At 43.6% G+C, this 20,243-nt stretch overlaps 3 protein-coding genes and 3 non-coding genes across 18 annotated transcripts in view; all 6 read left to right on the top strand.

Annotated features, from left to right (window-relative positions):
* Positions 1–623: 623 nt before the first annotated feature.
* On the top strand, positions 624–3,190 carry arsk (arylsulfatase family, member K). Its single transcript, XM_049763657.2, has 8 exons — positions 624–815; positions 911–1,040; positions 1,123–1,282; positions 1,361–1,643; positions 1,709–1,880; positions 1,958–2,182; positions 2,246–2,461; positions 2,542–3,190. Exons 1-8 carry the CDS (start codon positions 711–713, stop codon positions 2,814–2,816), a joined length of 1,566 nt encoding a protein of 521 aa, XP_049619614.1. The 5' UTR covers positions 624–710; the 3' UTR covers positions 2,817–3,190.
* A 128-nt stretch (positions 3,191–3,318) lies between these two features.
* On the top strand, positions 3,319–12,492 carry skic3 (SKI3 subunit of superkiller complex). Of its 2 annotated transcripts, XM_068650209.1 has the most exons (41): positions 3,319–3,367; positions 3,629–3,732; positions 3,809–3,952; positions 4,015–4,106; positions 4,183–4,258; positions 4,380–4,526; positions 4,590–4,688; positions 4,765–4,873; positions 4,952–5,092; positions 5,179–5,277; positions 5,362–5,486; positions 5,753–5,839; positions 5,934–6,037; positions 6,104–6,230; positions 6,298–6,477; positions 6,572–6,696; positions 6,791–7,041; positions 7,131–7,233; positions 7,300–7,482; positions 7,559–7,697; positions 7,762–7,840; positions 7,928–7,989; positions 8,051–8,107; positions 8,179–8,247; positions 8,315–8,389; positions 8,479–8,620; positions 8,685–8,778; positions 8,885–8,962; positions 9,044–9,168; positions 9,230–9,353; positions 9,435–9,659; positions 9,733–9,805; positions 9,882–9,935; positions 10,053–10,164; positions 10,340–10,468; positions 10,739–10,863; positions 10,948–11,112; positions 11,347–11,499; positions 11,696–11,826; positions 12,050–12,179; positions 12,281–12,492. In XM_068650209.1, exons 2-41 carry the CDS (start codon positions 3,643–3,645, stop codon positions 12,356–12,358), a joined length of 4,701 nt encoding a protein of 1,566 aa, XP_068506310.1. In that variant the 5' UTR covers positions 3,319–3,367; positions 3,629–3,642; the 3' UTR covers positions 12,359–12,492. The 2 variants fall into 2 exon arrangements, with proteins under 2 accessions (XP_068506310.1, XP_049619613.1); XM_049763656.2 differs by lacking the exon at positions 3,319–3,367 and having other exon boundaries at positions 3,374–3,732.
* A 303-nt stretch (positions 12,493–12,795) lies between these two features.
* On the top strand, positions 12,796–12,869 carry trnai-aau (transfer RNA isoleucine (anticodon AAU)). Its single transcript has one exon. It is a non-coding gene; the product is annotated as a tRNA-Ile (tRNA).
* A 79-nt stretch (positions 12,870–12,948) lies between these two features.
* On the top strand, positions 12,949–13,022 carry trnai-aau (transfer RNA isoleucine (anticodon AAU)). The gene has a single exon. It is a non-coding gene; the product is annotated as a tRNA-Ile (tRNA).
* An 82-nt stretch (positions 13,023–13,104) lies between these two features.
* Positions 13,105–13,178, top strand: trnai-aau (transfer RNA isoleucine (anticodon AAU)). Its single transcript has one exon. It is a non-coding gene; the product is annotated as a tRNA-Ile (tRNA).
* Positions 13,179–13,256: 78 nt separating this feature from the next.
* mctp1a (multiple C2 domains, transmembrane 1a) overlaps positions 13,257–20,243 on the top strand; it is a 64,907-nt gene continuing 57,920 nt past the window's right edge. For 4 of the 12 annotated variants that reach the window (XR_007490280.2, XM_049762186.2, XM_049762188.2 and 1 more), the window contains exons 1-2: positions 13,257–13,482; positions 16,045–18,530. Coding sequence is in view for 10 of the 12 variants with exons in the window: in XM_049762186.2 (XP_049618143.1) it covers positions 18,015–18,530 (516 nt within the window). In the remaining 2 variants the exon portion in view is untranslated. Of the gene's footprint in view, positions 13,483–16,044; positions 18,531–18,976; positions 19,136–20,243 lie in introns of those variants that run through there. The other 8 variants (XM_049762183.2, XM_049762185.2, XM_068650140.1 and 5 more) reach the window with 7 other exon arrangements.

The following is a 20,243-nucleotide window of genomic DNA, read 5'->3' as shown; positions in this document are numbered from 1 at the left end:
CTTGGTTTGATTCTCTGTGCTTGAGCTATGCAAAAATCTCCTGCTTTAGTCTATCACCACCAGTGCTGTTAAGGATTGGTTAAAATAAATTATTATTATTAATATTAAGTCTCAATGATTCAACATTTTATCACCCTAAAGATGATCAAATGACATTGGCCCAGTTCTAAGACATGGAAGTCTTGCAGAGGGAATAACCCAATAAATTTACAAGTTGTATTGTGCGTCGTATGTACTGTGCTGTCCTTCTATATTAAGATGGTTCAATGCTTCCATCTAGCGGTTTTAAGGTGCCATTACATTTACGGCGGAGTTTCGTTCCTATGGTGACAATTCAAGTTTGAAAATTTATACGGCATAATAGCAGTAAAGTGGTAATTACAATAAATATTTGTGTGAAAAAATTGAAGGCTTTATTATAAAACTGTGACATGAAAATCAGCAAATAAGTTGGGAAACGAAATGTAAATTGTATAAACTCAGGACAAAAAAGTTAAATCTTAAATAACTAGCGTTGCTAAAACCTTTTGTGTTTTATGAGTTTAGTTATTTCATCCTGTCTCCTATTTTGTATTTCATTTCAACGTTCCTCGTACGTTTACTCTTATTTTGTTAACTCAACCCGGATGTTGTTAATGCCAAAGACTCACTGGAAATGTATTGACGTACTTTTCTGACGCACTTTATAGCAATAGTGTTTAAATATTACCATGAACGTGATCTTCGTTTTGGTGTGTCTATTTCAAATGCATGCTGAAATTTTGTGTTATGATGGAACAAGACCTAACATCGTGATGGTGATGACTGATGCGTTTGTGAGTAGTTATGAAAACACGTTTAATCAACACCTGTCAGAGTCAAAACAACCTTTTTTGTCCTTTGTTGTGGTTACTTGATCTTGTTTGTGCAGGATGGGCGTTTGACATTTGACCCTGGCAGCAAAGTTGTGCAGCTTCCATATATCAACTACCTCAGAGAATTGGGGAGCACCTTCGTTAATGCTTACACCAACTCCCCAATATGCTGCCCTTCCCGTGCAGGCACGTCATCAGTCAATATCTTAATTGATGATCATAATCCAATTGTGACTTTTGAAATGATTGAAACTTGTTGCATGTGCAGCCATGTGGAGCGGCCAGTTTGTTCACCTCACCCAGGCTTGGAACAATTACAAGTGCCTTGATGCAAATGCCACCACATGGATGGATCTGCTGGAGAAGAATGGCTACCTTACAAAGATGCTCGGAAAGCTGGACTACACCTCAGGCGGACATTCTCTCAGGTGAAGTTTGTAAGGATTGGGTTTCTACGCCGTAGCAGATTACACAAAGTTAAATTGTGATTGATGTTTATATTACAGTAATCGTGTTGAGGCCTGGACGCGGGACGTTCACTTCCTGCTACGCCAAGAAGGTCGGCCTGTCACTCAACTGGTTGGTAACGTGTCAACAGTGAGAGTCAATACTCTGGACTGGGAGAAAACGGATTTGGCCTCAGAATGGATCCATCAGAAGGCTGCGTCCTCACACCAGCCTTTCGCCCTTTACCTCGGCCTCAATCTACCTCATACCTACAAGACTGATTCCCTTGGGCCCACTGCAGGAGGATCTACCTTTCGCTCGTCCCCCTACTGGCTGAAAAAGGTATGATTCGTCCTTCCTGTACTTCTCTTCTTCCCCACTGCTAAATCGCTCAATTTTATACACAGGTTCATTCTGAGTTTGTCTCCGTTCCAACGTGGCTCCCTTTGAATGCCACTCACCCGGTTGACTACTACTCCAGTTTTACCAAAAACTGCAGTGGGGATTTTACAAAAGAGGAAGTCAAGAGAATCCGGGCCTTCTACTACGCCATGTGTGCTGAAGCAGATGCAATGTTGGGTTGGTTGACAGCATAATTCTACATTTGTCCATTTCTAGTGACTGAATAATATTTGGATAATGATTTCTGTCCTCAGGACAGATCATTTCTGCATTAAGAGACACGGATTTGCTCAACAACACGGTCGTGATCTTTACGGCCGACCACGGAGAGCTAGCTATGGAGCACCGTCAGTTCTACAAAATGTCCATGTTTGAGGGAAGCTCACACGTACCCTTGCTCATCATGGGGCCTGGACTCACGTCCAGCCGGCAGGTCAACCAGTTTGTGTCGTTGGTTGATCTCTACCCTACTTTGCTGGGTGAGGAAAATGATTGAAAGCATTAAAACATCTTAAATGTGACGCTTCCAAATTTTCTTGTAGATATTGCTGCAATCTCAGGAATCGGGAACCTCAGTGGTTACTCGTTGCTTCCTCTTCTATCCAAGTACAGCGTGCTTTCCAAGAAGGAACATCCAAATTGGGTTCTGAGCGAATATCATGGCTGCAATGTAAATGCCTCAACGTATATGCTGAGAAGTGACAAGTGGAAATACATCGCTTATTCTGATGGACTTAGTGTGCCTCCTCAGCTTTTTGGTAAGCACGTCACTATTTTGACCTCTTTTAAAAGTGACCTCTGGAATCACAGAGAATTTTTTTTCTTTGCTCTACTGTAGACCTAACAATTGACAAGGAAGAACTTCACAACGTGGCTGTCAAATTCCGTGGTGTGCGGGCTCAGCTAGACAAACAGTTACGGAGCATCGTAGACTATCCGAAGGTTTCTGCAACTGTCCATGTCTACAACAAAAAAGAATTTGCTGCCTGGCGCCAAAGTGTAGGTAGCAACTACAGTCAGGTCATTGCTAATCTCAGGTGGCATGTTGATTGGCAAAAAGATGCCGTGACCAATGAAAGACTTATTGACAGGTGGCTTGACAATTCCTTATGATAATACCTAACAGTCATATTGTAAACAAATATTTTTACACTGTCGTGTTTAAATGTAATGAATGCTGCTCTGAACTGAATTTTTGGTAGCATGAAAATATACTACAAATATTTTTTTCACAAATTTGTAGTCTCAGTCGTCATCTATTCAGCTATTCTTGGATGTTGGACGTGCAATGTTTTGCACTGCAGTTTTATATATATTTTATATATTTTTATTCATTTGATACCTGCTGTTTTGGTCTGCTTTCTTTTTTATTTGTATCTATTATGTGTACATCTCTGCTCTTTGGTCCAGGAATGTATTTCCTCCTTGTTTATTGATGGACAGTACTGTTTTCTGATTTTGATAATAAATAAAGCAAACCAACCCGAGCACTATTAGAATTTCCAATTTGTTGTAACTGACAATATGTATTTTTTTATCAACAAGTAAAATATGGTGAATGTTCACTTGCATTTATTGTACATTTTATTGTGAAGAGTTAAGCGATTGGGTTTCAGTCACTTCCGGGTTACTGGCAGTAGTAGTGCAAGTTGTCGACGTAAACAGTGGGTGTCTCGAATTTTTTTATTCATTTATTCAGTCTTCATCTGCACAATAAATGAATGATTTTAAACATTTGCCATTGACGCAAACAGTTGGTGTTTAAGAGTGTCACAAAAAGCTAACTAAATGAAAATAATGTCTTTACTATCCTAGTCCACTGTTGAGATTCTGACATCTCAGCTATTCGGTGCTAATTGTTGACATTTTGAACTCAAGTGCTAATAACCTCTCTAGTACGTATTAATGACTTTCTGTCAAACAAGGTAAACCAACTATTATGTCGAGCAAAGAAGTGAAAGCCGCCCTAAAGAGTGCTAAGGAGGCTATAAAAAGCAAGGAGTTCAAAGAGGCGTTGAAACATTGCAAGGTATGATCTTCTAATTCCATGTCAAAGTTTTAGATATCATCATCATGTCTGACTCTACTTTCTCATGCACTGACAGACTGTTTTGAAGCTTGAAAAAAACAACTACAATGCCTGGGTGTTCATCGGCCTGGCTGCCAGTGAGCTGGATCAACCTGATCAGGCACAGACGGCCTACAAGAAGGCTGTGGAGCTGGAGCCGGAGCAGCTTTTGGCATGGCAGGTAATATGGGATCAATTCCACTGATCACATTCCACACAATCATGCTTTCTGTTTTGTCATAGGGCTTGAGCAATTTATACGAGAAGACGGATCAGTGGGATTTCAAAATTGAGCTACCTAATGTCTATCAGAAGCTCGTCGACCTGTATGCAAGGTAAAATATAAGAATGTGTTGTAGACAACAACATTGGGTGACACTTTTAATGTTTTTTTTTTTTTTCTGTTACCAGCTCAGACAAAAACAAGTGTTACGAGATGATCGGAAAGCTACAAGAAATACATCAGTCTGACAAAGAGTATTCCAAGGTTTGTTGTTTACATTTGCACCGCTTGTAGTCACTGCTGAAATTTTATTTATTTATGCAGATGATTTTTAAACTAGTGGCTAAACACATTGAAAATTGTTTGTGTTTGCACGCTGACACAGTTAGCAAAGGTTTGGCTGCAATTGATTCAACTCAAAGAGGATGACGGCGCAGACAAGCAATCTTTACTCCAGCTATGGCAACAGATGGCCCAGCTCCTGTCAAACTGTCTCGCTGACAATGAGCAGGACGGCGAAATTCGGAAGCATGTAAGAGTCGCACTTGGATATAAAAATGACTTTGCGTGTTTAATATGCTGTGCTGTGTGTCAGTTAAGCACAGCTTTGGAGAAGGCCTTACTTGTGGTTGAGCCGACGCCTGGAGAAGAACACCGTAAGCTCTCGGTGGACTTCATCAAATGTCTCTCCAAGGTAAAAATCAACAGAAATTGACATCTCGCTTGACGGGTAAAATATTTAAATCTCATCTTGAATGCCTTTGCCGCAGCTGCCTGAAGAAGAGGAGAAAATGAAACACGCGTGCGAGTCAATGCTGTCTCTCTACCCAGCTCAAAGTTATCCTCTTGAAGTTCTTTGTTCCCACTACCTCGAAAAAGGTTCACAAAGTCTACATGATGACTTGTTGTGAGATATTTACAGATAAAATATGCAGAAAAGTTGTGTCATCATCGCAGGTGTCTCGAGCGAGGAGGCGGACAGCTGCTTTTCGCGACTTCGTGATTTGGCGCCGGGTAACGCTTGGTGTGATTTGGGATTTGGCATGAAAGCTCTGCAAGAGGGCAGGTATAAAGACGCCATTAAAGACCTTGCGCAAGGTTTGTATGCACACATTTTTTTAGGTATTTAATAGAAATCCTAAATAATGCACTTGTCAAAATTGACTTCTTTTCCATTTTGCTAGGATTAAAGAAAAGGAATTTTAACCCAGCGTGGTGCAGTTTGGCGGAGGCTCAACTCAAAGTACACAAATACTCAGACTGCTCTAAATCGTGCGCCCAAGGTAATATACACAACACGGGTGGATGTTTTTGAAGTAACTACTAAGACCAGCGTCAGGATTATGTGTAAACTTGTGTTTCAATAGGTTTGACAGCGTGTGTGCCCGGAGACAAGGAACTGAAGATCCGATTGCTGAAGCTAAGGCTTGAAGCTTTGGTCAGGAGTGGAGAGGAGAAGGCTGCAGAGCAAGCCTTGGAGATGTTTTCCCTGGTAAAACAAAAACCCTTGTTTTGTCATGCTGGTGAAATTGACCTGTATTTTGTTTTTGTCTAAACATACAACAGATGACAATGACCAGTGAAAGTTTTTGGTGTACAAAATAAACATAACAGGAGTGTTAATTAACATGTTGTGTTTTAACTGCCATCACACATTTGTAGAAACCTTTATGATTAAAAGGAAGATATTTTGATTGTGGTATTTAAAATAAAATGCTTGCATAAAATAAAAAAGTACTTTTAATCTTTCAACTTAAGGTTCCTGATGCTGACAAAGATCCATCACTAGTTGCTCTTAAGGGTCGTGCATACCTTAACAAAGGAAAAGTATCGGAGGCAAAAAAGGTCCGTTTGACCACACACAAATATCAGCATCAACTTTAAAAAAAAACTGTTCCATGCACAGTAAAAAATAAAAAAATAAATCTATGTTCCACAGGTGTCATCACAGCTGGCAGCCTTGAACCCCAACCTGGCTCAGGGATCAGCGCTGACGGGACTGGCCCACTTAGCTGAGGACAACCAGCAGCTTGCAGAACAAAGGTAAAAGTCCACAACCTGAAATATCAGTCGATACATTTATTTTCCCCCCCCACCTCCGCTCTCCAGTTTCCTCAAGGCAGCGGCACAAAGCCCCGACTGCGCCGAGTATTTTTTCTTGCTGGGCCGACTCTACTGGACCATGGGAGAAGAGACCCGAAAAGACAGAAGCAAAGCGCAGTCACATTTTCTCAAGGTTAGTAAGAAATATATATTTTTAAAAACTTTTGCCTACTAAGCTTTACCTTTCGTGTGTCTCTCAGGCTGCAAAGTTAGACCCGCACCTCGGTTGCGCGTTCCGCTACCTTGGCCATTATTATCGGGAGGTGGCCAACGACTCCGGCCGGGCACGCGGCTGTTATAGGAAGGCCTTTGACTTGGACGAAGATGATACGGAATCTGGCGCGGCTGCAGTTGATCTCAGCATGGCGCAAGAAGATATGGTAATGTCTGGACATTGTTGTCTTCATTTTTCCTACAGTGTCATTGTTATTGTTTATTAAAAATAATTATTTGTAATGTTTTCCACCACTGCAGGACACCGCCTTGGCAATGCTCCAGTCAGTCATCGAGAAGGCCACTCCAGGTTCTGCTAAATGGGCCTGGATGAGGCGAGGCCTTTATTACTTAAAAGGTGGCCAGCATCAACTGGCCATTGCCGAGTAAGGACGAAATAATTTTCATTTTATCCTGGAAATTGAATAGTGTGGTTCTTTTTTTTTTTTTTTTGATTAACCTCATATTATTTGTTTGCAGTCTCCAAGCGGCTCTGAGAGCCGATCCGGAGGACTGGGTGTGTTGGGAGTGTTTGGGTGAGGCCTACCTAAACCGCCAGAGTTTCACGGCAGCGCTGAAGGCCTTCGGGAAGGCCCATCTTCTTCAGCCTACCTCCATCTACAGCGTCTACCAGGTAGCCGCCATCAAGCAGACCCTAGGCAAGTTCCAAGAGGCTGTGGCGGAGTATTTGCACATTACAACCCAGCACGACTACGTCCCGGCTCTTAAAGGTACGGCGTTGTGCGTGTGAGATTTATTTATTTTTTTTCCTTTCCTTCACTCGCCAAGTTAAATTGGACTTGCATGGTGTGTTATTGAGGTCTCGGTGAATGCCAACTGTCCCTGGCAAAAAGTTTAATGGAGGACTGCAGAGATGGTGGAGCCATTGACATGATTGAGCAAGCCATACAAAACCTTTTCAGGTAAGTTGAAATGTGACATTTCCCCCATCTCATCCTAGATGAAAATGAATCTTGTGTGCTCCTCAGAGCTGCTAAGCTACGATCTGACTTGTCCTGCTTGTGGAAGCTGCTGGGAGATGCCTGCACGGCTGTCAACACAGTGTCCCTCAAGAGGGCTCGGGTTCAGATGCCGGCAGAGCTTTCTGGCTCCGATCCACAAGCTGAGGTCCACACGCTGAATCAGGCCCAGACACTTAGAGTCGGCGAAAGGTTCGGACAGCTGACACTTTGACCCACGTGGTGGGATGCGTTCATATCAGTCTGTTGCATTTTTTTGTATCTACAGGTGTTACACTCGTGCCTTGAAGCTCATGCCAGAGGTTGCCAGTCTGTGGTATGATCTGGGCCTTAATTTTTATCATCAGGCTCGCCTGAGCTGTGATGCAGAGGAGGAGCAATCGTCACTACTAGAGAAAGCACAACAAGTATGAAAACAGTTCTTCTCGTTTTTTTTCCTCCCACCTCACCTTTTTGGCTCTTTTTTTTTAGTGTTTACGGAAGGCAATTATGATGGAGAGCGGCAACCATAACTACTGGAACGCTTTGGGAGTGATCAACACAAGCAAAGGTAAACAACAGCCATGTGTTTTGGTAGCCATTCACAATGGCTTACATGAGGGAGGAATGCATCTTCACCTTTTTTCCATGACGCCAGGTGTGGAGAATTTGGCCTTGTCCCAGCATTGCTTCATCAAGTCCATTCAAGTGGAAGCAAACGTACGTATGATGGGCTTGATCGTGATCCATGGGCTTCAAATATTTTGATATGTCTTTGCAGAATGTCGTTGCCTGGACCAACCTTGGCACCTTGTATCTGAAAAAGGACAATATCGAGGTGCGTGCTTCATATTCTTGATGATGTTTCATCATTGGAGATTGATCGGTGAATAATAATGCCTTGTCTAGCTCGCACATGAGGCCTTCAAGGTTGCGCAATCATTGGAGCCGATGTATGTCAACTGCTGGATTGGACAGGTATTGTGATTTTTTTCGGCGCTTTAGAATAAATTGACTTGAATGTGACATTTTCCTAACCATCCAGGCCCTGATCGCAGAAAGAGTGGGAAGCTACGACACCATGGATCTTTTCCGACACACCACCGAGCTTAGCACACACGTACGTAACCGCCACACTTTTCGAATTTTAACCTGATTCACGCACAAACGTTTTGCATTGCATCTTTCTCGTCGATCACCTTCATCCAGACGGAGGGGGTGAAAGGTTACGCCCACTGGGTGTGTTCTACCTTATTGGATAAAAGCAATAGAGACTCTGAACTGTACCGCTACAATATCATCCAGATGAACGCCATCTCTGCGGCCCAGGTGGCACTCAGCAAGTACACCGGTACGTCATAGAAGTCCACTGTTGTTGTTCGTGGCTCGTGTGAAATATGAACTTTTCTTTCCAGAAAGAATCCAGTCGGATGCAGATGCTTTCATCATGCTGGGCTTCCTGGCCGAACATCTGCAGCTGAAGAGACAAGCCGTCCAAGCTTATCACAGGTATAACGGAAAGTATATTCAGGAGAGAAGGTCTCCCTCCACAAAACAAAATGAGTACAAAAGTAGTCCTAATAATTTCAAATTGTGTGTGTTTTTGATTCGTCAGAGCTGTTGAGCTGCTTCAGTCCACGTCCCTCACAGAGCAACTCTCATTTGCTCGGAGCAACTACGCTCGTGCTTTGTGGTGAGCGATTCCTCTCCATCCCAAATTGTTTTACAGAGAGTACCACTATTCAAAAAATCAAGTGTACCGTGTCCCTCTCAGTGCTTGTGGCCAGTGGCAGGAGGCAGTCCATGTTTTTAAGTCCACTCCGCTGGAGGAGCTCAGTGATCTGTCAGGGCTGGCTCTGGCCTATTGCAAGGCAGGACTCATACCAGAGAGCATCAGCAGTAAGTACGCAACCCCCAAGCCTTTTGAGACCTGAGTAACTGTGAAATGTTTTCGATCTAGCATACGAGCGCGCCCTGGCTGTGGCCTCCAGTGAAAAGCAGACCGCGTACGTCTTGACAGCTCTCGCCTTGCTGCAGCACCAGCAAAGCAATATAGACTCGGCTAAGGCCTTGCTGTTCAAATGGTAAGCGGCGTGTAGCGCCACTAGGTGGCACTAGGCACAGTACATCGGCTGCTCGGGTGACTGACAGTCTTTCCACCGCAGCTCCATGTTGAAGGAACCAGTACCAGAGTCCCTACTATGTTTATGTGCCCTCGGATTGGTCCACAACGATACAACGCTAGCCGCCGCCGCCCGAACCGAGCTGCTCAAGCAAGGCTCGTCCTGTGCAAGTGTTATCGAGCAACGCTGTCTTCTCACCTGCACTTTACTGGCGCTGCAGGGCGACTACAGTGCGGTGCAACGAGAGGCCTCCAGAGCTGTGCACAGGTGAGCTGGACTCTCAAAAAAGTAGCACGTTGGGATTTCAATTAAATTCTCCTCGGCCCTTTGCTTCTTTCAGCTATCCAGGGAATGCATCGTTGTGGTCGCTTTTGTCCAAACTGGTACCCAAATATTACCCCAGGAAAGCAAATGTAAGCCACATGCAATCCAAAAAACACAATTAGACAAATTCTGTTGAAAGGTAACATAAAATACCGTGTTTTCCAGGGTGGAGCGATGGCCGGACACGTTGCTTGTCTCTCCAGTATGACCCAGGGAAAGGTAGTATTACCCTTTCTATATTTACAATGTATCATCATAGCTGTAGGGACTAATAGGTGTAGAATTTACATGGAGGAACATTTTCATATTTCTAATTCAAACAATTTTAATCTGTAGAGAGCACTGCTGTACAGCGGCATCAACCAGTTGGCCTGTGGAAGACACTCTGGAGAGGATGCTCACAGGAACGCTCTGAAGACCATGCAGAGAGCCGTGCTGCTCTGTCCTGGTAGATTCACACACGTCTCATTCGGCATATGCTTCATTTGATCGGTCGAGTCTGTAAGATTTGTAGCCGACAAACTTTTTTTTTTATATCGTTGCCCTATACATTACAGATAAGTGCTGAGTTGACTTTTTTTTGTAAGGTGCTATTTTTTGAGCAGTGATGCCTTTACTTCCAGATGATCCAGCGGCATGGGCAGGATTAATGGCTGCCTGTCACACAGAAAACACTTGCTGTTATCTCTCTGGCTCAGATGTACGTAGGCAAGGACTAGAGCAAACCCTCATGTCGGTGGTTTCTGAAAAAGGTAGGTGTTTTATTTGTTAACTGCGGTAAATTACACGGGGGATAAACTGGAAGCTTCCGCTCCCGCCGCAGACATTTTATTGATTTGAGGTCTGTAAACTGACTAATCCACTCTCGAGCCACTCCTTTGTTGCCCTCGTAAAATGTTTTGGGTCATTGTTGCGCAGCGATGATGTCACGGGTGCACACTCGCCAACAACATTGTGTATCGGATGTCCTATAAGTGCGAGCTTACTATCGCCACATCTAAATAAAGATTTGTGTATCCCAGTGCGTTGCATGGAGGAGGTAGAGCGCCCCCTAGCCCAGTCTCTGGAAACATGGGTACTACAACAGGCAGTGAGTGGTCTCATGCTGAGCGGACAACTTGAGCAAGCAGAAGCACTCTGCTCACAGGTCATATTCTCACTCATTCTTATTTTATAATGTATTATTATTATTATATTTATTATACATTTTCTTTGCTATGCTTTATTGTAGGTGCTCAAAGTGTCTCCAGAACATCCCGCAGTGATCTTATCCCTGACACAAGTCCAGTGCCAGCGCCTCCTTCAGGCCAGCGGTGGTACTTTGCTTTCAGAATCCGCCTTGGCCCAGCTCAACAGTGCTGTGATGTTGAACCCCAACAATATTGCGGCGTGGCATGTGAGAATGAAGCTATCGCAGTCATTTTAAGCACCACTGGTCCGTCGGGCAATTCACTGTTCACATTCATAGAGTGTAACAATCTGAGAAATTTCATACTTTTTGCTTGACTTGTTTTATAGTGTAGTAATTGCTTGTTGAAGATGACAGATTATTTTCTGCACGAGGACCTCCGTATTGTGTCCACTGAACAAATATGTAGTCCACAGCTTCTTGTGATTTCTCCTCTCCCAGTGGTTGGCCGGCGTGTACATTAGCCAGGGTCTGCTCGTGCAGGCAGTCGTGGCTCTCAAACAGAGTTTGCAGCTCGCCTCCCAACTCGGCCTGCACAGCAGTCAAGTCGCCAGCCTGCTGCGTCTCGGCCTACTCGCCCTGAGGCCAACTATGGTGAGTTTGTGTTTGTTTTTTTAACTGGAGCAACATGACTTACACGAAGAGATGAAAGACATCCGGCTGTTGGATCAACCAAGGTCAAATGGAGAGTTAAATGAGATACACAGCAGATTTTTAGGGATGAGCAGAATAATAATAATAAAAAACATGTTCATCCTCACCTGTGTGCGTGCTTGGTATGTTTTTTTAGGCAGATGTCCCCGGAAACGACTGGAAAGATCTGGTCCTACAAGCTACGACAGAAGCCTTGAAGCTGAGCTCCTCCCCTGCGGCTCTCCTCTTCCAAGCGTTGCTTCAGTTTGTTACCAAGATGGCTGCCAGGTAGGCACTACTACTACTTGGAGAGAGGCCTAGAAGAACTGTAATGCGTTATTTAAGTCTCTCTGGACATCTTAAGAGCTATCAAACACCCTCTGCCCCTCTCTCCAATTCCCAAGAGACCCTTTTAACTGTACCACTCTCCCATTCGATAATAAGCATAAGTACCGTCCGTCGGGCAGCATTGCTTACCTCAGCTGTGAGTCTCCTTTGGTGCGGTCTACAGGGAAACCCGGCGACTGTTGGAAAAGCTGGTCTACGGACCCGTTCAAGAATTCTCTGCGACTGTGCCGCAAGTAGCCAGCTGGTACCTGCTCAGACACCTGCATTTCAAAAACGACGACCAACTAATTAATGTAAAGAAAACTATCAACGCTTCACATGCTTATCTGTTTCTGACACATTTAGCCACTTTCTGCACATGAGTTAATATGTACGTATTTTCGTTTTCACCCAGGTACTTTTGGAGCGCGCCAAAATGAACGGGGATCATCGATTGCTGGACTTTCATTCACAGCTTATTTCTTTGTCTTGAGTGTCTCGAGTGTGTCTTTAAAAATGAGCTAAGGTTGCATTCAGCATGGTAGGATTTAAGACCTCAAGCAACTCAATATCATCAGTATAGTTCACTGGCGTCCACATTCAGATGAAATAAAGATGGTCAACCTCAACTGCATATTGATTACTGTTTATGAACGAAAACTAATATATAACTAATAAATAGTGACTTGAAATTTGAGATTTAAAAAAGTCTACCAATGTAATAATAGCGACTGCCAACTGCTGCATTTTTGTGGGGTTTTTTTCACACTGTGTAAAGGTCAAGCACACTGGGCTCGGAAGGAGGCAGTTGACAGCTCACTGGCCTTTCGCCAGGCTATGTTCAACCTGAGCTTTACAGAAAGGGATTTTAATCGTTCCTTTGGAGCTTGTACTACGGATAGGAATGCTATTAATACGACGCCCTCTTGTGGCCGGTTAGCTCAGTTGGTTAGAGCGTGGTGCTAATAACGCCAAGGTCGCGGGTTCGATCCCCGTACGGGCCATTACCATTTTACACTATGCGTTTCCGTACCACAGACAGGTCTTTCAATATGTAATGACCCTGTTTCGGCGTTGCAACATGGCCGGTTAGCTCAGTTGGTTAGAGCGTGGTGCTAATAACGCCAAGGTCGCGGGTTCGATCCCCGTACGGGCCATTAATATTTTACACCAAGTAACTTTACTGTACCACATACAGGTTAGTCTATATGTCATGACGCTGTTTCGGCGACTTCACGTGGCCGGTTAGCTCAGTTGGTTAGAGCGTGGTGCTAATAACGCCAAGGTCGCGGGTTCGATCCCCGTACGGGCCATGTCCATTTCTTAATTCATTAAGACGTTTTTTGCAAAGTGACTTCCTTTCATTTGAATCAGGTGTGTTGCAGCAGCGTGACCTATAAAACCTGCAGGACGCTGGCCTTCGAGACCTGGAATTGCCCACCTTGGATCTAGTGCAAGAGTATTTTGTTTAGGCTGAGACAGAAGAACAAAGACAACATTTGTGGGATAAATTAATTTTCAGTGACCGAGGAAAATTGCATAATTTCCTGCTGCAAACATGAGGAAATGGATCTCCCATATCACACTAACTATGCAAGTAAAGCCTACGCACTTGACGTGAGTTGAATCCATTTGTCATTTTTAGTCTTATTTACAACTGGGCAATGCAAAAGAGAGTACTATGCTTGCTAATGCTTCCCTCTGCTTAATGAATTATGTTTCACCAACTTGTGCAAATATCTGTACTGCTCGATAGTGCATCCACTTTGAAGTAAACAGTGCCCGAATATGTGTCTCCCTCCAAACACCCACACATTGGAGTATTTACAACTAATATCAATTATGCATCAGCAGCTCTCTTCATCTCATCCCCGACATTTAAAACACAATGATGGGTGGGTGCTCTGTGCTGTAACTTTTGGAGCAATTAAGCGATGGAGGCTTTTGTGTCTTTTCCAGCTGTCTGCACTTTTACATGAGCTGCAGACAGGAAATGGCGAGGAGGAGGGGGGGGTCATGCAGACAGGGGGGCCTCATGGGAAATGCGCTGGCCGTGGTTGCGGTGGTGATGTGCTCACGCGTCGACGACATGTATCCAGGTTTTTTCTCCGATGACAGGGTGTCAGCGTGACTTGTCAGCGTCACCTTTTGAGGTGGATTCGTTTAACCAGCTGCTCCTCCTAATGGAGGCTCCTCTTCATTTGTGTATCCAATTTGCGGTTTTGTCAGACTTCAGTCCAAATGAATGTGTGGCTGACTCGTTTGGCTTTCTACCTTGAGCTAAGCAAAACGTATTATCTTCTCCAGCAGCAGCAGCCTCAACTTGTGTTTGGTTCCGTCATTTCACAGCTGTGCTACTACGTGTGAAGAATACTACTACTCATTGTCCCAGTCAATGCAGCTTGGGCGTCATTCTGCTTGATACGATTTTCTGAAAATTGCCAAGCACGTGAGAAATGAAGCATGAAAGACCAGATGTTGAGTAGTGTTAGTATTTATGAGCAGAGCTTTACAACCCCCTCGTGATTTCATTTCACAACTCGTACAGCCATTGTATTTAATAAGGTGCCGTTCGCTCAGACGCTGTAAATGAAATATCACCTTCCGCCACGGAAACCTTTACGCATCTAAGCATTTGATTAAAAAAAATACACTTGATACACAGTAGTCTTCTAGCAGGTTAGCAATTTTTCTCATGCTAAATTACTGAAACCCAAGCAAACATTTTATATTTGCCTATGAGAAAATGCCATCCCAAAAATGTGATGACGGAGGATTGGACTGTCTAAAATCTACGTACAACTAAAAATGTCATCACTGTTTAGTTTGAGGTCTCCCCGACTGTGTCAGCACTCACGCGGCGGCAATCACAGTCGAAGCGTCATATTTACAGCCGAGCTGTGTCATTTTCTGCTGTCTCTCACGTCCTCGCTCTCCTCGGCGCTGTTGCCATCGCACCTGAGATGAGGTTAGAGGGAAGGAGGGATTGATGGTGACAGGATAGAATGAAGTGGGAAAGCCCGGAAGGAGAAGTGTGAGACCATGCAGAGGAACAAATAAGATGGTCTGCTGTGTACGACCTTATGAGATACCAAAAAGAATTTTCCAAAAATTGTCACAACGCGTCTTCTTTAATATTCGCCTTGGATGGTTTGTTCTACTCCATTTCAAGCTCTGCAGTAGTGCTGAGTGGACTGTTTGGACTGAGGCTTGCGTGTCAGTGAGGTGTTAGACAACGTGACAGTCGATTGGAAGACGGTGAAGAGCCGCCAGGCAACATGCTGAATGTGCAGCTTGATCTTCACTCGCAATATTTGTCGACCGTTTTTTGCAGCCATTCTGTTATGGGAGCAAAAGCTTCAGAAAATGACACTGAATATGTAAGAAAAGGTAAAAATGGAATCCATTGCGAGTAAAGCAAATGGTTTCGCACTGTCTGACACAAAATTCATGACAGTGTGTTAATCTGTTTTACCGTGGCGTTGTGAGTTTGAGCTGAGGAAGCATCATGACCAAGCTTTGCGCTTTCAACGCAAGCAGAACTAATTAGCGCTGAGGGATTTATTTCAATGGATGACAGCCTTCAATTACACTAATTGGACATTTAGTGTGCGGTACTGAGACCTGCTTGCTCTGATATGGAAATATGGAAATGTTTTCGAACACGCTTCTGTATTATGAAGATGATGTGTCCTTTTGACAAAGCCTGACAAAATTCAGTATGGTGGTGAAATCTATGGTCAAACGCATCATTTTTTTCGGGTTGATAAATGACACAACATTGATTGAATGTGTCCCAGAAGATACCATGCAAGTTGAGGCCATGACATTATGTTCGCTGACTTTCACAGACGAGCTTATCATCTAATCTTTTTTGTCCCTCCAAAAAGATTTGGCTTTTCCATCACTCACAGCATTTATCCGAAATGCTTGAGTCTTGTCGCTATATGCTAACATCAAATTATGATACCTTCAGCTCTCAAAGTTATTTTCTGAAGCCTGATCTGGTTTCCTAATTGCTTGTTTTTCATCCATTGACATTTTTGGACATTTTCTAACTTTGTATTTAATTCTCATGGGTGTCGCCACAAATGCTTCATCATTTATAAGAAGTTACATAACTTGGTGATCTCTGGCTAAAACAAAATCTAGCAGTCTTTTTTTTTTTGTGTGTATCAGAGAATGAAAGGAGTCAGAAAGGCTTGGCCCAGGCCTCTGCATCATCCTATCAGCTGTAATCAAATCAACTTTGAGTGTGTGGCCTATTGAATGGGATGTGCCAGCGACTTCAGATTAAAGAAGATTAAAGTTTTAAAAGGCAAGCTGAGTATGTCGGTTAGAACTGCGAGTACTGCCTCGGTTTGCATATGAAGGTGCGTTTGGTCATGCTCTTATGAGCATGTGGCTTATGCTCTTTAGTAAAGTCACATTCAATTCAGCGAGAGATGTTTTTCCAGGACATGTTAAAAGCTGCGAGAGCGAGCAAGATGAAGCTGATGCCAGGAACGTGTCATTGATGTGAACATTTGTCAGCTGTACTCCAGCAGGTCATATCTACTTGTATCTTAGTCAGCCTGAATTGATCGGCGCCGAGTAAAAGTGTATTCTCCTCATTTCATTTCAACAAAGCTAAGCCTTCTATTTAGCCTGCGCGTCAAGTTGTCCTAGTGGAGTAAAATTGAATTAGAAGCAATTGCGGTCACTAGATGTAGAACATTTCTACACTGTCAGCGGCAGCAGCGGGATCATTAAAAAAAGCAAGCGCGCTGCAGATTCATCAGTTATTCTCATCCAATAGAACAAAAAAAAGTCAATAAGGAGTTGTTTGGCTCACATGTTCTACTTAAGTCAAGGTGGACTTGCCTCTGGCTATCATTAAGAGGGATTTTCATTTGGTCAGGGGACCCATATAACAAAGTTTAGACGGATTATTGACGATTGATCAGCCGTTTAAAGCAGATTATTTACATTACAAAACACTGCACTTAAATGGAATTGCTGCTTTTGGAATGCAAAGTCTTTATGAGATTTGTTTCTTTTAACGATCCTAACTAGCCGCATCATTAGGTACACCTGCATTATTGAGATTAAATACTATAAACGATGTTGCTGCTTTATACTGAGGATTAGCGCTAGCGATTAGCAATGACGATCCCACCACTGAAAAAACATATCTATATATTGGCTGCCAATGTATTATGCTGCAGTTAATGGCGCTCATTCCACTTCCATCATCTCTCAGCAATGCCAAGGCCAGTGTAACATAACCCATCATGAAAATGTGAATAGATTGCAAAACGAGTCCTTGAACGTGTTGGTCATCTCAAGACGTGCGTCAGATTATTGTGCGTTTGATTGCGTGAACGCTACACTTTTATAAAAGCGGCTGAATTTGAACATGCAGGCGGAGCGATAAAAGAAAAGGCCAAGTCGAAGGTCGTGATGTTTTATCGAGCACGTTGCAGCAGAGCAGCATCCAAAAAGAGAAAGCGCTGCTCTTACATGCTGCTGCGTGTGGGTGAGAATGTTCACCAAAGCTTAACCTATTTGAAGATGATCCAGAACAGTGCAAGGAAACGTGAAACAAGAGTGTGCACTTGCAAGAAATATGTCTCCCAAAATCACTCTGGTAGAAAATGTATGAAGTGTAAGCACCTTTCTGTTGACCTACTGTTAAATTTACACTGCCTCTAAATATAAAACTGGATTGAATCCAGATTGAGTCCACGTTAGCGCTTCTCACCCGAAAGCAAAAAATTCATTCAAATGAGATCATTTTTGGAGGATAGATTAAGTGACAGTCACACATTACGAAAAATATTCTAGTTTTCATTTGACTCCAAAAATGGAATTTATCATAGTTTGACCAGGCATTTTTTTTCCAAGGCAGCAAAACAACTCCCAACTTACATAACAGGAACGCTCTAATAAATCTGCTGCGTTTTCTACAAAGTGCTGCTTGCAGCATGTGCAATCTACTCCAAGCCAACTTTCATCATCACCATCCTCATCCTCATCTTCATCATCATCATCGTCGTCCTCCTCCTCCTCGTACGTTGGTCCTAACCGGATCGCATTGAAGTGCACACGCACACACAAACGCACCCACACACACACGCTTCAGGCTGGGTGGATGCTGCTCAGGCACCATGGAGCAAAAAGCATCCAAGGATGAAGGCACGTCCAGGGGACAAGAGTCCTACCAGCGGCGAATGTGGAAGACTTTCCAGGAGAAAACCAAACCGTGGCTCAGTCCCAAACTGGGCTCGGAGCGCCGCGCTAGCGGCGGAGCAGAGGGTACGAAGAAGGAGTCTGGACTGTGGATGTTTAAGAGGAAAAAGAAACACTTGGACCGAGTGTTCTCGTCCTCGCAGCCCAATCTTCGCTGCTCCTCTCCGCCGGACAAGCGCGGACGCAGTGACGCGGCGGCCGGGACCAGTCGAGGATCAGGAGGCGACAGGCAACATCTCGGTGCGGCTTCCGGGAGCACGGGGAGCAAACCCGAGCTGACGGTTCACGGAAGCCCGAAGATCCACGTCTCGCAGCTCATCGCGTCCCAGCAGAAGAGCTCCTCGCTAGGCTCGGCGTGTTTCGAGAAGCTGGTGGTGGATCCGACCGTGGTCCTGCAGGAGACAGGGCAGCTGCGGGAGAAGACAAGTGATTTTGTGAGTACAACTCCATTACGGTACTTGCACATGCTGCTATCATTCATTTTGCATTTGACCTGAATATGAAATTGCATTTGAAAGGGATGCAGGGTGCATAATTTACATTGCTCGTGTCGGCATGGGCCTCATGACTGCACCGTCAATGACATACCCACGTAATACTATACTATGCCATATTATTAGGTACACCTCTGCGCATCTTGCCTTTTATACCAGGAAATACATGTCAATTCTGGCGGATGCGGTAGCTGAGCTAAAAAAATAATTGAGGAATATGGTGTTGATTAATAAATCATAAGTGCATATCATAGTAAATCCTGAGATGGAACAGATAAAATATGACCTGTTATTTTAAGACTAGTGTCAAGTCGGGGGCGGAGTTAAGATTTTGCCAACAGGAAATTGCTTGGGGCAAAATTTCTTCTATTCCCTAATCGTGTTGATGAAACTTCTGCTTCTAAGTCTTGAAGTATTTGGGGCTCCTCAGATTGCTTGCTAGTTCAGCATACATCAAGAATTTCCTGTTTACAGCGCCAGAATTAAGTCACAATAACAAATCAGAGTTTTTCTCTTCGCCCACAATGTGATGTTGGATTCTTGAGGTAAGCCGTTTTAAACTAAAAAAGAAAATTGCTACTGTAATTAGAAACAGAAACTGGTTCGTCAGCGCCATTCCAGATTCGTGATGCATTTTGTTGACCTGTACCCCCATAATCAAGTCTTCCTGTATCAAGCAAGAACCACGGCCTGTTTTATTTTAGAAAACGTCCAGAAGCCCCAGTAGCATGTGGAAGAGGCACAACAGCCTGGCACCTTCTCATGTTGGTCACCATCCTGGTTACACGCTGCTGTGGGGAAGGCGGTCCACATTCTTGCTTCGGTTACATCATCACAGAAATAGAAATCTGATCCCTCAAGTCTTACTAAGCTTGAAAAGTAAAAATAGTGAAAAATATTGCATGGTCACAAATATTCTAACCTGAGCTCCCCCGAGTAACTCCACATTTCAATTTTTGCCTTAAGCTCATGAAAAATGTGAGGAAACAAAAATTGTCGCGTTGGTATTTTTTGCTGCCTTTTTAATTTGCACCTTTTTGGTGCCACTCAAAGTGTCTAGCATCATCCAGACAGCTGTCCAAAAGTGATTTAACAATTAAGTACGCTAGCTGCTAGCCATTAAATCTCTCTTAGCCGCATGCACTCAACTGAAGAGGGCTTCACTCGCATTGATCTCGTGCCGTCATTGCTGCGCATGTCGGTTGAGTTAAATAATACATCATGCTCACACTGGCGCGTGTCTTTATTTTTAATGATATTGCATTAATATTGAAGAAGTGTAGAGTGGTGTGTTTGTGGTGAACGGGAAAAAAAGTTTATCTTCCAGTTATTTGTGGGGGTAATTTCATCACAATATAACTTTCAAAGCAAAATAGTGGCAGCAACGGAAAAAAAGAGGAACAAATGTGTGTCGTAATGGAGATAACAACGTATTTAGAGCTCTGAGATTTGTTTTGGGTCCACCCGTTAGGATTAAATCGGAAATATTCAGCTCGCGCTGTATGAAGCAGCAAAGTGGGTTTTTGTGTCAAGATTTTTCCTTTTTTTCTGAGTAGCTATTGCCTCATGATGAAGTACTGCGATGCCTGGCAAACAGAAATGAGGGTTCGGGTCTTCCTAATTGATTTTCCTTTTGATCGATATAATCAATTC

The sequence above is a fragment of the Syngnathus scovelli genome, chromosome 3, assembly GCF_024217435.2.
Source record: "Syngnathus scovelli strain Florida chromosome 3, RoL_Ssco_1.2, whole genome shotgun sequence".
Classification (NCBI taxonomy): domain Eukaryota; kingdom Metazoa; phylum Chordata; class Actinopteri; order Syngnathiformes; family Syngnathidae; genus Syngnathus; species Syngnathus scovelli.
Note: the sequence above shows the minus strand (reverse complement) of the source record. Positions and strands in the feature narration are given on the sequence as shown.